At 43.1% G+C, this 16,401-nt stretch overlaps 1 protein-coding gene across 2 annotated transcripts in view; it reads left to right on the forward strand.

Moving 5' to 3' along the window:
- SV2B (synaptic vesicle glycoprotein 2B) overlaps positions 1-16,401 on the forward strand; it is a 65,014-nt gene that overhangs the window by 33,330 nt on the left and 15,283 nt on the right. For both annotated transcript variants that reach the window (XM_064669051.1, XM_064669053.1), the window contains exons 2-6: positions 744-1,591; positions 11,737-11,917; positions 12,555-12,706; positions 14,560-14,693; positions 15,457-15,546. In XM_064669051.1, coding sequence (XP_064525121.1) covers positions 1,111-1,591; positions 11,737-11,917; positions 12,555-12,706; positions 14,560-14,693; positions 15,457-15,546 — 1,038 coding nt within the window. In that variant the 5' untranslated portion in view covers positions 744-1,110. The remainder of the gene's footprint in view (positions 1-743; positions 1,592-11,736; positions 11,918-12,554; positions 12,707-14,559; positions 14,694-15,456; positions 15,547-16,401) is intronic.

Genomic DNA, 16,401 nt, shown 5'->3' on the forward strand with positions numbered 1-16,401 from the left:
CAGCTGGCTGGAAAACACTTGAATAATAATGGAAATCAGGTGTCCAAAATGAGTATGTGTTTAGATGTGTCTTGGCTTCCCTTGCTTCTCCCTGCAGAGAGCAGTGATTCAGTATTAGCTTTGTTTTCTGCTCTCTGTGAAAATCATCCCCTGTTGATGGTTAGATATGGGAAGAACAGAGCTTGGTGTCACTTTTGGTGACTTTATCTTGGCAGACACTGTGTGCTAGTTCTACATCTGTCATACAGATGGAGAGACACTAGGGGAAAAAAGAAGCCAATAAATGAAATTAATTTTGGGATCTGGATGAAGAAGAAAACCGAGATCATACTTTGTCTCATTATGATGTTAGGTAGTTGTAGGGAGCAGGGATGACTGTACTCTGAGTAGATGGATAGAAACATATTTAGCAACCTGAGAGGTCTGTTCCAGCAATTCAGCCCAGTGCTGTTCTGCTTTCTGTGGAAACCAGGACCACATGTGGGAGGCAGGACTTCTAGGAACTACAGAAATTGGGACCACATTGTACTTTACATTCTACTTTATGTTCCCATTGAACTTGGTACACTTTATTGATAATTTTTTTGCTGAGGCTTTGGGTTTTGATGATGCAAAAACATTTCTCAGTTGCCATATTGTTTCAATGGAAAAGCATTTATTCAAAATGTTGGGTGTTAAACTCAGTGAATGTGTGCTTGCAAGCTTACTGCTGTCTCTCATTGCTATTGTTTCCTCTTTCTTAGGACATGACCTTCACCACCACAATGAATCAGGAAAAACCTGTCAAGTCCTCCTAATTCCCTGGCTGTGCAATTGCTGTTCCCTTGCTGTTCCCCAGACACCAGCTCTTGTCACCCGAAACAGAAAAGCCAGCGAGTCGCAAATGACAGCTGAAAAGTGAAGCATTATCAAAAGCTGTGTGAGACTCTGTCAAAGAGAACCTTTATATAGTAATTCTCCTTCTGAGGCTGGAAAGCTGTGTATCCCATCAGTGCAAAGAACAGAGAAAAGATATGTTCGAGTAACCAGCACCAGAAATTGCACAAATCTGTACATATTTTAGAATCTCTACACACTGTCATCTACAGCATTTAGAAATCTCCATTCAGAATGGATGATGGATACAGAAACACAAACCAAGTCTCAGATGACTACAGGTACCAGGATGGTAACTATGATGCTCCCAATGATGGCTACTACCGTGGCGGGGATGAGCCCGCTCAAGAAGAAGATGCCCAGAGTGATGTTACAGAAGGCCATGACGAGGATGATGAGGTCTATGAAGGGGAGTACCAAGGGATCCCACACCCTGATGACATTAAAGAGAAGCAGAAGCGAGCTCCTGTCGTGGCTGATGAGTACAGAGACCGTGCTGACCTTATGGCTGAGAGGATGGAGGACGAGGAGCAACTTGCCCACCAGTATGAGAACATCATTGAGGAGTGCGGCCACGGACGCTTCCAGTGGACCCTCTTCTTTGTTTTAGGGTTGGCACTGATGGCAGATGGGGTGGAGGTGTTTGTGGTTGGATTTGTTCTTCCCAGTGCTGAGAAGGATATGTGCTTGTCCAGTTCGAACAAAGGGATGTTAGGTAAGTGCCGCTGGCAAACAGCTCTTCTAATGCAGTAAACAGCAGCTGGAACAGCTTTTCCTAGGGATCAGCTGATTTCAGGATCTTCTGATGATTCTCCTCTTGTGTTGTATGTCATGCATAGTCATGCCTGGGTGGATCTGACTCAAGAGGGGTTCGTGCTACTGAGAAGGCAGCTACCCAAGAGCGGTGGAATTGTACTGAATGTGCTGTGGGCCCAGAGCTGGTCACTGTGGGCTGGATCTGAGCAAGGCAGCTCGCAGTCTGCAGGTCCACAGGGCAAAGCTCAGAGGGGTGTTCAAGGACAAATAAGAACAGTTAAAGGTGGATCTAGTGACTCAGAATTCAAAGCTTTTAGAAAGTACAGGTCTCCCTTTTCTTCAGCTCAAAGTCCCAGCTGGTAAATCATCTGTGCAGTCAGTTCCTTCTGCCTGCTAACTTCCCAGTCAGAGCAGTTTGTTCATATGTCCTGAATCAGATGTAGCCAATGGAGGTTTCTTTTTAGGTCTGTGGAATTCAATTAAAGTGCTGCATGTGGATCAAAGGCTGAGGCTACTGGCAACATCCCTTTTGCATCACTATTGACATCTCCCTGTGGTCAAAATACAAAGGCTTAGTTATTGGGAGTGAGACTGGGTGGAAAGGTTTGGATGAACAATATTTTCCTTGAACAATAGGCAAGCCAAATTCCATAAGCCAAAGACAGCAAAGCCTCCCACATTTCCAAGAATCAGGAAAGTATCCAGCATGGCCTGTAGTGAGAGCCAGTCACGCAACAGTACAGTCCATCTGGAAGGAAAATAAAGTAGGAATAACTGCTTTAGGAGGAATAGAGTGTGTTTTAATGGACATCTACTGGGATTGCAGGGAATCATCAGGGCCTGTTGCTCATACATTCTGGGCCAGAAGCCCTGCCTGATGTGAGGTAAATGCAGATTTGGGACCAGACCCCAGCCCTCGACTCAATTCTATTTGCATTATTTTATGTGACAAAGGCAATAGGTAATTTTCCCTATATAGACCTCTCCTCTTGGTGTTCTGAGGTTATAGACACATTTCTGTTTCTTCCTTTTACTTTGAACTTGAGGATCAGGATGTTTCTTGCTATAGTTAGCTAGGTTTGTTCTTAGTTTTAGTCTTTAAGGGTTTAATAACTATTTTTGCTTCACAAACCACTTAAAAATTCTAGCTCGAAATATCTAAGGTCAGATATCTAAAAGCAAACCACTCACAATTGGATCCTAATTTCAAAGGGACTTCGGAATTCACCAGCTCCCTGTGGGACACCGGGCTTGGTATTTTTTCAGTGATGAGACCTTTTTTGAGAAGCAGGTCATTTATTTTGGTGACTATGAAAGCTGAGATCTTCTGAAACTCTGACCCCATAAATATCTATCTCTGTGGAGCTCAAGCTCTGGCAGGCACCTGAATGAGAAAACTTCAAATGTCACAAGAAAATCTATCTTTGAAGTATTTCTGGCCCAGCCACAGGTAAAAAATGAACACTAAATCTCCCCAGAGAGCTCGTTCTGCTTTTTCCAGCTCAGTATTTGCAAGGCTGAAAGTTCAGGGTGTTCTGATAAGCTCTGAATAAATAAGGAGACATTTGGGTCTGTATCCAATCCCAGCTCCAGCCTCCCGCGCACCAACCGAGCTAATCTGGGACTGCTAATGAGGGGAAGAGAACTCTTCTTGCTGCCTTTCCTGCCCACCTTTGAAGACAACTTGAGAGAACCTGATTTTGCAGAACAATTTTTCCTGTTCTCAGCTTGTTTGTTTGGGGGATCTGCTGTCAAAACTTGTATTCACACTATTTGATGGCTTCAATATGAGAAGGGGAAAAAGAATTTTCCTAAAAACAATAGGAGTTGTTTCATCTTAGATTGAGTCAGGGAGGAAAGTGGATATTTATGGTAGCACTCAGTTGTTATTGACTGGTGGTGTACATGGGGCAGATTGCTGATTCACTCCATCTTATTTGTTAAACACACTTTCTTGCCTGCTGGATATTTCTCTGCTGCTGGGTCTGAGGTTTGTGAGATGACTCTTTGTGAAAATGAATTAAGTGGTGCTTAGAAAGCCTTAGACTGCACAGAGGTGCACTGATACGCGTAATGAATGCCCAGGGCATCAAGAAGTGAGGGTGAGAGCAGGCTGGAGTGGGTGCAGGGCTGCTGGAGGGCATAAGAGGAGAACAGTAAAGATCTCTGGATGTGGGCTTTCTGCCAAACAAAGAGTGACAGCAGCAGGGGACAGAGGGTGTTTGAGGTTTGACAGGCTGCAGGACAGTGCAGGGACATGAAATGTGAGTGCAGACCTGCCTCCAGCACAGCCTGGCATCCCAAGTACTGCCCCTGAAAGAAGGTTTTGTCCCTTTTCTGAGCAGCTGTGCCATGATAAATATCAGCTCTTGAAGGAAAAGGCTAGGGAAGCACTGTTGCTGGAGACAAGAACATAATCTTCCTCAAAATCTTTCCTGGGTTAGCATCAGCACCCATCCTCCTGCAACTAGGAAAAAGGTATCTCCCACAAAGCCCAGAGCCTTCAACACATGCTCATCTCCCTCTGTGATTCCATTCCCTCGATGGTCTGTGGCATTGCAAGTTGATCTCACTGGAACCCAGGGTTCAGTGACACTTAGGGGTTGACTTGGCAGCAAGTCAAAGAGCTCTTCACCTCAGTATCTGCCTAATGTGCGGTGACAGTCCTGCAAGAGTGTGTCTGCACAGAATGAACAGGCGGGTGATTAGTGAAGGCACAGCTTTCCCTCAAATTATCACAGGGTTTTAGGGCATCAGGGATATTTACACATGAGCTACTGCCCCTTGCCTTGTCCCCACGTACCAGTAAAAGCCTACAGATAAGCCTGTGTTTATTCCCAAGCAACCACGTTTATCTCACCACGTTTTTGCTAAGGAAACAAAACCAGGTTTTCCCAGGTGCAGTTAAGAGGCTTCCCGGCAGCTGCTAACATTTAAACACACGAGAAGGTCTCAGCCATAACAAGAGAGGCCAGGAGGGAAAAAATGGGAAATAAGTCAGGTGAATAATCAAACTCCAGCAGAAACAGGAAGGGACAAATAAGAGAGATAAAGTAGATACCTCCTAAAGACCAATTTAGTGAAGTTCAGCTTCTGTTAAAAGGACGTTTTGAATTAAACACTCTGCATATTGCGTATTTTTCCTCCCTTGGAAAGCAACCATGGGAAAATATCAAGCAAACTATGGCCAAATTATGCAAAAATTACAAATAAACAGATGCCCACGGTGTTTCATGAAATGTGTGAAGTGGATATGACACATCTTAGAAAACGTTTACATTTTATTCTGAAAATAAACATCTCACCATCAGATGCAAATTAACAGCGATTTTCACCCTAAATATCCCTAGTGGGACAAAACATATATTTGGAATTTTTCTGTTATGAAAAACACTATTTTAAAGATGATTTCAAGGGCATTACAAAAAAAAAAAAACAAGAAAAAAAGAAGAAACAACACTATGTATATTTTAGCAGTTTGATTTAGTCAACTTTTAACACTAGTTGTTAAGAATAAGTTTGGTAACATATAATGACACTATTTTTACATATTCATTTGATAAATCTGTTTTGCTTGGGCTTTACCAGCAATAGTCAGAACAATAATTAAATTCTTATTTATACTGAAAGAGAATATTCCTTGTCAGTATGATACAGCCTATCAGAAACATATTTTTTTTTATTTGCTAAGGATAATCAGAAGAGTCATGAAATTTGTATTTACTTATTTGCTGAAAGGCACACTATCATTTTTTGGAGGAACTTCTTATAAATATATATCTTCAAGTGCTATAAATCACCTCTCAGAGGACTAAATATTATATTTGCAAGCACAGAGCAGTAAGTACACAGCAAGTATAAAAGATGGTGAAATAGTAATGTTTTACACTTCTTCACGTCCTGCGTATAAAAAACTCGAGGCAGAGTTAAATCATCAGCTCTCCCAGATCCCAGAGCTGCAGTTGTGTCATCGTCATTTCACAGCTCAGTAAACTGAGGAAATTTTTAAGGGCCTTGCCCATAACTGTAAAACAGCCACACCAAGGCTGAGAATAAAATTGCTTTTCCAGGCACACAGCTCCCTATTCCTTTTTATGATTTAATAATATTTTTTTAAGGAGAATATCATCTTACAGACTCTTAACCTCACAATGTTGGATTAAAAAAAAACTAGGAAAGAAGATCCTATTAGTAATTATGCAGTTACGTAGCAATTCAAGCTTGTCTGTGTGAGTCAGGTTAAATAGGATGTGTAACAACATCCCTGCTTTTAGTTGTGTGAAGAGGATGTTTTAGTATCAGCTGAGATAAAATCTGGTCTCAGCTTCTCATTGACCTGAATTCACCTGATATGACAGTAAATCCTAATCCCCTCGGCAGAGCTCAATGGCTTTTCTATACTTTTTCTTTTTTTTCTTTCTCTGGCTAAGCATAGACAAGCCCAGCCATGGCTGCCTTGCTCTGCCATGGCTGGTTGCTGCCTTTTTTGTTCCTCCACAGCCATTAACCCCAACACAGCAGCCAGCTAAAGACCCCGATGAGACCAGCCCATGTCCACATCCTGAGAATCAGGCACAGATTTCTGGCTGCAAATTCACTTTTGGGCAGAAATGCTCCTGCAGACAAGGAGCATCATCACCTATAGTGGCAGGGACATATTAGGGGAAAAAAAAAAGTTGTTTTTATGAATTGGGAACACCCCACACCTTGCACAGGTCTGATGTGGGGATGGCTGTGTCCCCGTTTTCATCTGGTGAGTTCCAGCACAAACAGGTTTTTGTTAAACACCAAAGGATTTTTTTCAGCTCAGCTGAAAACTTAGCTTCAGCAGAGGGGTTGGATGGGGAGAACCAGATGGTCCCACGAGTATTGTGGTGATGGGCAAGTCCTGTGGGGAGACTGTGAAGCCGCCTGAGCGTAAACAGCCGCCCACGTCCTGCTGGCAGCACGGAGTGCTGGGCGTGCATCGCCCCGCCTGTGCTGCGTCACGGAACTCGTGGGCTCACCCATCCACCTTTGGCTCCAACGTGCAGGATCCCGTTCACCCGAGCAGCCAGATTCCCCCAATATCCACACACAGATCTCTGGGAATGGAAAGCTGCCTTTCCCATGGGTGATTCACTTCTCGGTGTCAGAGCCATCAGCTGTAGAAGTCTCACTGCTTGTACTAATCTACAAGGCAAGTGTAACGAGACAAGCCTTTCATTTGACTTCCATTTACAGGGTTAAGTTTATTCATGGGGAAAGCACTAATAAGCCTACAAGGAAGAGCACATTAGAAATTTCAGGAAGAAAAGATAAAAAGGTCACTCAACCCTCATCTTGTCCTCTGTTGAGACCACCCCCTGTTCTGGCACATGCTGGCCATCATTATGGCACAAGAGAATTAGGACTACGACTTCTTTATCCCTTTATTTCAGTTACAACAATTGGATCTTTTGCCTTGTGACAGCCATGTCTCAAATTGTCCAGACCTGACTCACAAAATTCTGTTTGTGTCCATAAGGTTCATCACTAACAGATTCTACACCACTAATACAGTGTTTGGATTTTGGTTTTATTACAGTTTGAACTGCAAGATATACAAGATCCTAATCGTTTTCTTCCCTCTTCAACAGCCTCTTTTTTGCCATAGGGCTGTACTGGTGGTGGTCTGGGATTTGTCAGCAGGTAGGAGCTTTCACTTTCCTGTGGTTACTGGCTCCCTGCAGACCAGAAATAACCCTGCCCTTGGACCCAGGCAGCCTCCTCACCTTCCTGGCAGCCCCAAGGACTCTGGGACTAATTCTTCTCATTGAGCTTTTTGGTTTTTTCTGCTAAAATTTTCTATTTATTCCCCAAGTCTTTGTCCTGTCTTAAAAGGGATTATTTTCAGATGTGCCTCTTCTTTAAGAACTTTAATCCCATTAACTAACAATGAGTGAAATTCATGCTTGTTATGAAGATTTAGGTAAACCTTGAATTTTTTGTTTTCTTTCTGAAACCCTTACAAGTCTACTTGTAATTATATTGAAATAGCAAAAATACAGTTTAGCAGACACATAGCTGTCTACCATATCTGCATTATATTCTTTTATATATCCCTAGAACTTCAGATCTTAAATCCACAATTCCTGTCTAACATGGAGCTCACAACTTCAGTAAAGGCTAATAAATTTCTTAGTGTGAAAATGCTGAATATGTTACTTCTTTTCTAGTGGGAATAAACCCAGTCAGTGGTCACATATTTTCCTTATTACTCCAGCATTGGATGAGTCATAACCCAAAATTTATTCTTAGAATTTCAGCTCTTTGGTTTTCCACCACTTTTATGGGAGGGAGGCTGTTGCAGACCTTCCCACAGGCATTCATTATACTCCAGCACTTGTGGAACAGTCTGCAAATAATGGATTATTCAGAGCTGCCTTTACCATTTCCTCTAAGCACTGTATGTGTCAATCTGGAAGCTGAGCCCTCCTAGCACAGTGTAGGTCTGCGTGGTTTGAAGCTGAGGTTAGAAGTCAAGATTCTGGTGCAGACCATTGTAATGTTGTGCCGTAGAATATTTGATGGACAGAAGTAACCCAGCAAAGGAAATACGATTTCGTGATCACTTCTCTTGGACTACTTCGCCTTAAATCTTGACTTTCCTTGATATGAGCTGGGTCTCTCTCAGAGGTAGCAACCAGCACTGTGTTCTCCAGAAGACTGTCTCTCCTGCAAGGAGACTGTATGAGTAACTATTCTGCTCCTCCTTGGGTCCCTGCCACCTTATTGTTACTCCAGGACACAGCAATCTGCAAAGCAGACATTGCTCTGCACTTTGGGTCCTGAGATCCATCAGCTGACAGACTGTTTTATAGCAGCTGCCCCAAAAATTTTAATTATTTTGGCCAGAACATGCAATCTTCCCCTCCGAAAAAGACTTCTCCATTATAATGAAGTGTCCTTCTGATTTTCTTTCAACCCTGAAATACACATTTCCATAACAAGGATCCCTCCCCTCAGAACCTGGCCAAGCAGACAGTCCCTGATTGTCCCTGAGGTTTCCTTAACTACAGATTTTCATGGTTTTAAATTTCTTGGTGATCATGCATTAGTTGGTTTATCATATATGATAACTAATTAGAGCAACATCCTCTGAATGATTCTGTGACATTAACAGCTCTGCTGTGTTTTATGCTGCTCACTGTTTGATGGATGATGTGTTGCAGAGGTGTAAACTTCCCTTCCATCACAAGTTTGGGCTCACAGTCAGAGTCTGCAGGGGTTTACCTAGAAAAGCATTTTCATTTCACTTCTTGATGTCGAGTTTCAAGCACTGCCACATCCTATGCTAAGCCCATTCTTACTCTGGCCTGTGCCGGTCACAGCATCCAGCTGCAACAAACCACCAGCTAGAAGAGAGTAACAATCTCCTCCACCTCCTCCTGACCTGGGACGTTTTCTCTTACTAAGAGGATTTGGATGAACATCTGCCATCCAGGGATTTTCTCCGGAAAAAAACTAAAAATTAAAAAAATTGAGTTTGGCAGATCATTTTTTCTTCCTCATCAGGGTCTGGCAGTGCTGGCAGGACTTGCTGTCAGATGGGTGCCAGCGATGCACCAGAGAGGAGACACAGGGCTCATCATCACCTCTATCTGCTGGCTGCCATCAGAGCTGCTCCATTAAATGCAGCTCAGGGGCTGTGGTAAAAGCATTAAGCCATACAGCATTGCATTAAGATTCTTCCTTCAGAAAGGTTTTGGACTAAAAGAGTTTTTGCTTTGGCTCACCATTGTAATTTGCACTTCAGTGAGCAAGGTGAAGGTCAAAGTTAATAGAAATAGAGATCCCAGACTTTCAGATGTGTGTGTATCTTCGCTTCAGATCAGTATCTGAAACATTTACACACCTTCAGGTCACCTCACGGGGACAGCTCTGGTCAGGAGGGTAGGGCAGAGAGAGCGAACATTGGTTTCACAGAGCCACGTGCTCATGGTGAAGGTACAATTGGGATTGCAAAATCCTGTGCCATGGTTCTGGTACAAAGGCTTTTAATAGGCAAGAACAGATTTTTTGCCTTTGACACACAAAATCCTGACTGCCTGACAGGCATTGTGTGGATAGAAAAGAAAGAACCACTCAGAGAGGTGACCCTACTATGGAACAGGGAGATTTCAGAATCTGAACTTTTCCACTTCTGATCAGTGTGAGACAAGTGTCCTTCAAATGCTGCAATGGATCTCTGCTGCATAGCTTTTAATTTAGTAATGCATTTTAAATCAAGTGCAGGCATTTGCAATCAAAAGAAAGAATCAGCTGCCAAGTAACTCTGCATTAGCCCTTTTGTTGGGTGGCCACCAGACTGATTGTTTTGTTTAAACAATGAATTGCAAAAATTTCATTGTCACCTTGTTTCCCAAGTGATGTGTTTGACAAAACAGGTCCTCCTGCAGGCGTTGGCCTCCAAAGAAGGTAAACTTGGTTCAAGGTGAGAAATGACCCTCCAAAGGGTCAATCATGCCTGAAAAATGTTTCAGTTGTATTTGTTCAGTCAGTGAATAGGAATGTTTCCTATTAAGGCAGTGTATTTACTTGCTCAGCATCCATTGCCTTCACTAGGGCCCAGGGATGTAGGAGCACTGCTGCTTTGCTTCAGCCCCTGCTCAGCTGGGTCTTGAACCTGACATGCCCCCAGACTCCAAACATCCTCAAGCATCATTTTTTTTTCCTTCAAGAACTCTCTGCACTGCAAGTTCTGCTTTCCAGCAAGCAGATGTTCTCCATCCTGAAATAGCTAAGTTCATCTGGATCACATCCAGCCGTGATCAGGCTCCATCAGGATCTCCACAGCAGGACTCTGCATCCTATAGGCAAAGACATAATCCTGGGGTCTGAGATGATACAGGAGGTATTCTTGGGAGCAGACTCTTGAACCTCTGTTTTCCCCAGGAAACACAGTCATTGTCACCACTTTCTGCTGGACAACATCTGCCACAATCTTCAGGCAAGAGTAGCAAGCACACAGTGGGATGGGTACAGAGAGACTGTTTAGAGAAGGAACCCATTCTCTCCTATTCAGCCGGGAACTAAATGAGTCATTGAGACTGTCTTTTGAGGACTGCATAGTAGAAAATCTAAGAAGTCAAGTTAAAAAGAAGAATCCATTTTTCCTAGCAGTGACAGACTGATAAATCTGTAGAGCAAACTGTCAAGACAAGTTCTACCTTCTCCTGAAATTTTCAGGTCAAGACTGCAGTCTTGAGCAAGGTGTCCTATAGTTAGATGCCAGGTCTTGGCTCAGTAACTAAGGAAGTAGCTGTGCTGCACAAGGTGAGTCTGGGTAACAGACTGATCCTTTCAGATACAGCTGTGAAAGGCAGAGAGTGAAAGAGATGAATCATAGAATCATAGAATCATAGAATCGATTGGGTTGGAAAAGACCTCCGAGATCATCGAGTCCAACCCTTGGTCCAAATCCAGTCCATTTACTAGATCATGGCACTCAGTGCCACGTCCAATCTGCGTTTAAAAATCTCCAGGGATGGTGAATCCACCACCTCTCTGGGCAGCCCATTCCAATGCCTGATCACTCTCTCTGTGAAATAATGGAAAGAGATTTAGCTGTGCTTCACCAGTCCCTCTACTCTCACAGCTTTTTGAACATAAACAGCAGCCTGACAGAGCCTCTCCCTACATATCCTCCATCCTGCTGGGCTCAGAGGGGTGAGAGGAGTTAAGACATTAGACTTCTGTTGTATTGTTGGTGGCACATAGCTGGGACACGTGCATCCTAAGCTGCTTATGCCTGGCCATTGCTTACGTGCAGGGGATATGTGAGCAGTGAGATTGGGGAGGAAAGATGTGAGTCTGGTCAAATGAGGGTATGTCCATATTGCATGTTGAGGTGCAGCAGGGAGTGATGCAAGATCAAGGGCATGAGATGGGAAAATTAGGATTCACCAATGGACAGAGTTTCTGGCACCTGAGATCTGGGGAGATGGGGGTATCTTTATTGCACTGTTTGCCAGGACAACATCAGCTGCTGTATGGGCATTTTAAAATCTGCGTCTATGTTTCATACTATTTCCACCCAGTTACCAAACTCACTGTCTCTCTCCCTCTCTCTCTCACTTGCAGGCTTGATAGTCTACTTAGGAATGATGGTGGGGGCTGTCTTGCTGGGTGGCCTCGCTGATAAACTGGGAAGAAAGCAATGCCTCATCATATCACTTGCAATCAATGCTGCCTTTGCTTTCCTCTCCTCCTTCGTCCAGGGATACGGATTCTTCCTCTTCTGCCGCCTTATCTCAGGCCTCGGGTGGGTAACTGGTGAATCCATCCCATGTCCTGGAGGAGTCTCACCACAGCTGGGCAGTTTGGGAGTGTGGGGTGGGAGAAAGAAGGCTGCTCAGGAGAAACATCCCTGGTCCTGAGCTGGGATGGCACTGCTGTTTAGCACATGTGGTTGTGTTACCACACCCTTGAACCTTAGAGCACTAGTGGCAGCAAAGTTTGGTCATTGACATTCTTCTGGTACTGCCCAAATTGCACAGGAAGGTGAGTGAGACTGATAAATGCCCACCTCAGCTTACAATCCCGATTGCCAAGGCCTCCAGTGAGACCCTCAGCAGTTCCAATTGCCTTCCTGTATTTTGCCTCCCTAAAGTGAGTGATCACAGAATTACAAGAGAAGATGTCTAGGTGAAGAGCAGGCTATTACACTGGCTTTGTACAAACTGTACAGGAAATTCAGCTTTTAGAGCATGAGAAGAACCCTGTTTATCTTTGATGTCTAAAGCTAGTCCAGCCAAAGAGAGATTTGCATTTTCCCTCGAAGTCTCACTTTTGAGCAGCATATCTGTGGTTGTGACCTCCCCTCTTGATATGTTCAATCCTAACTACAAAGCCATTGAAGAAGACTCTCATTCTTCCCATGTGCTGTTTTTTCTCCTCAGTATTGGGGGTACCCTCCCCATCGTGTTTGCCTATTTCTCTGAATTCCTGTCTCGTGAGAAGAGGGGGGAACACCTGAGCTGGCTTTGCATGTTCTGGATGATTGGTGGCATTTATGCATCAGCAATGGCTTGGAGCATCATCCCACATTACGGTAATTGCTTTGAGCTTTTGACTTTCTACACCACCACATTCCTGCATCTCTACACTACCCCAAGCCCCCGCACAAATAGAGATAGTCAGTCCTTACACATCCCAGCATAAACACCACTGAAAATAAGAGATATCTGAAGTGCAGGGAAAGGTCTGACAAATTGACTGCATGACTGACTAATTGATACTAAGGCTGTAAATAGGACTGATGAGGGCTATTTTCTATCAAAAGCTTCAAACACACCCCTTGAATCACATTGCCAGAGCCTGAGCTCTTAATCTATATGGGAAAAATGGACTGAGATTATATTGCAAAAATTGATCCAGTTATCAAAAATAAATTACTTTAATCAGGGAATTACTGGATACTATGAATGACAGCAATGAGGAGAGCACATATGCTTTCCCTTAGCTAAGTGTCAAACTCTCAGGGCTGTGTACCTGGTGACACATCTGCCCTGCATGGGATGGACTGAAGTCACATCTGACTTCACCTAAATGTGTTCAGGAATGGAAGAGGTTCCCTGCCCAGACCTGAAAGTGCGAATGAAAAAGTAGATGTTTGTAAACTGAAACATATTTGTGCACTGAGGGGCAAAAGTCTGCATGTCACATGGAATGCCTTGTAATTTGTAAATAACCAGGAAAACATCAGAAGCAAATATCTACTGGAAAAGATTAATTTCCTCAGTATTCAGTGACACCAGCTGTTTGCAAAATCCTGTTTGAGGAAAGTAGGACAGTCCACAAAAACCATGAAGAGAACCACTAACATTTACCTATCTATCAATCCATTTTTAGCATGCTTAAAGCACATTCAGTATAAAGAAATGTTCATGCTTTTGATTGATATGACAGAGTCTGTTGGAACAAATAGGCAAACTTAGTGCAGCAGTGTCAGGTTAGAAATAATTCTGTTATCTGCAACTACGTTTGCTTTAGTAAGCCCTTATGTATTTACATTACAATTATTTTTCAGATGACTTTTTGATGTTATATTTTTATAGCTTCTCTTTTTTTTACTTCCAGTGTTCCACCTACTATTTTGGAACTTTGTAAAATTGTTAGAACACCATGACTGGCTCAGATGAGACCTCTGCACAAACCATTGCTTGATGATTTTCTTCTTATGTGACTAGAAACGTTTATAGAAAAAAAGACTGAATTAAACATTACTTCTGAGATTTGAGCCTAGGGAAAGTAATTGGAGCAATGTAAGAATGACGCTGTACTTTCCAGTCCTTAGCAAGGGAATACCCGCCCTGGTCAGACACCAGGAAAAAAGCAGGAGAGGAGGAATCTCCAGTGCAGGATTAGGATTTGGATTCTTCTAAATTTGAATCCCATCTCAAGTTTTGTAGGTCGGGAAAAAAATAAACTTGCCTTCCTAGCTCATTTCCATGAAATGTTTAATACATATGTGATGCAGGAGATGGAAAGGAGCCGTATCTAACGTGCCTCTCAGATCAGACATTTAACCTTTGTAAACTTTCGGTAACATCACTGAGCAGCAATAAATTATGGCCCTGATTCCTGTACCATTTCCCACCCTTATTTGCCTACAGCTGCACGGAGCTTTTCTAATCATTAGGTGATTTCTAAACTCAAAGATAAAAGAAGGTTTTTGAAAGGGCAGAGCCTGAGCAAGTATGTTCCAATTTTTGTAATGAACATGAACTCGCTGCTATCTACTGAGCATGTTATTGAGCCTCCAAGAGCCATCAGCACTAAGAATAGAAAACTTTCAACCTGTCCTCATGTCATACAGAGCTGTAAAGTTCAGAGCTGCTTTAGGAGAGAAAAACTCAGAATGCCTGGTCAGTATTTTTACTTGTTGGCTCTTGCTGTTTCCAGGCTGGGGGTTCAGTATGGGAACCAAGTACCACTTCCACAGCTGGAGAGTCTTTGTACTCGTGTGCGCTCTGCCCTGTATCGCCTCCCTGGTGGCACTGAAATTCATGCCTGAAAGCCCACGTTTTTTGCTGGAGGTAAGATGATTCATCTGAACGTTGCAGTTGGATATCAGCAGAGGACAGGAGGTCCCTAATGTGTCACTGTCTGTCTTTCTTTGTCCTATCAAACACACAGAGCACAAGCTCAGAGGCAGAGCCACTCCTACATGTCTGCACTAGCTCCACAGACTGCTTAAACCCCAAAGATTATAGACTATGGGGTCAATCACTGATGGTTAGTGTGTCACTGATGGATGGAGTTCAGAAAGAAGGTGGTAAGGACTGGGAATTTTATGAGTTCAACAAAGGCACTTTGAAAACATCTCACAGAATTTGGGCATGGAACTACAGAATCCTGGTGGAAGAGCAAAGGAAGGAGTACATTTTACTGAGTAAAATACATAAATCTCAGGAATCTTAAGCAAGTTATTCTGTATTCCCAATTCACAGATGTGAAATGTAGCAATATCTAATTCAACTTAACCCTGCAAGCCTTTAGCAGAGTTGGGGTAAGAGTCCAAGTCTCCTCATCCATCTCCTCTTTCATCTGGTTTTAAAGCTCTATTTTTGACCCCTTTTCTGCCTCAGACAGTTTTAGGACAACTCCTTTCTCCAGCACAGAGATGCTGCACTCTGTGAACACCAGCCATGCTTTCAGCACTTCACATTTAATGCAGCCAGTGCTGTCTGTGTGCTTCTCCACTGTGCTGGACCTCTAGAATCGGTTTCTCTCTGTGCTTTGATATATTAAAGAGCTGGTATCTCCAACATTTGTTTTCCTTTCCTTTGGTGTTTTCAGATTGGTAAACATGATGAAGCCTGGATGATCCTCAAGCAAGTTCATGACACCAACATGAGGGCCAAGGGCGAGCCAGAGAGGGTGTTTACGGTGAGTTTAACAAAGCCATCAGTGTGTGAAAAGAAAAGATGGACATAACCTTTTTGGTGCAGCACAGCACCACTTTATTCCTCCTTGGGGCTCTTTCAGTGTAATCTCCTCCAGCAATCAGAAAAGGGACTCTGAGATACATTATGTATATTTAAACTTAGGTGCCAGTCTGTTTTTTCAAGAATTAATCAAGTCTGGGAATTGCACTGAGTACTTACTGTTCCTGGTGTTACTCTACATCATACAGACCAGTGATTTTCCAATTGCACACATGTTAATTGGTCTGCTCTAAGAGACTAAAACAAAATAAGAGAGATATTAGTCACATGGGAGACCTGAGTCACTCCTTTCTCCGTTCTGGCTTCTAATCAAACTCTGATTAAACTTCATGTACTTTCTAATGAGCTTTCCAAACTCCACCTGCCTCACACCCAGTCTTTAATCTCTCCAAGGGAAAGTGGGATGAGTGGCTATTACTCATTAGTCTGCTCCTTGTTGTGAAAAAGGCCACACCAGTGGATTCATTAATAGTAGAATCAGGGAACAGGTTTATGTTGGGGTTAGGTGCAAATTACTATAATTCAGTTGTAAACTCCTGGTGAGCCAGCCAGGGAAGAGCTCTTGATTTGTACTTTTAAAGGATGGAGAAAAGAAGATACAGTTGTATGTAAAACATATATTTTTGATCAAGAAGGAGAGCAAAGCTTCATGTTCAGCAGGGTTGTCAGGAAACTGGGCCCCTTGGGAATGATCCTTCAAGGAAATCAAAGTTTCATATCTGAGCATGACAATTGTGTGCAGCTTCAGGTAGGAACTTAATGAGCATGTGTTATTTTTGGCTACCAACCATTTGAC

The sequence above is a fragment of the Pseudopipra pipra genome, chromosome 12, assembly GCF_036250125.1.
Source record: "Pseudopipra pipra isolate bDixPip1 chromosome 12, bDixPip1.hap1, whole genome shotgun sequence".
NCBI classification, from domain to species: domain Eukaryota; kingdom Metazoa; phylum Chordata; class Aves; order Passeriformes; family Pipridae; genus Pseudopipra; species Pseudopipra pipra.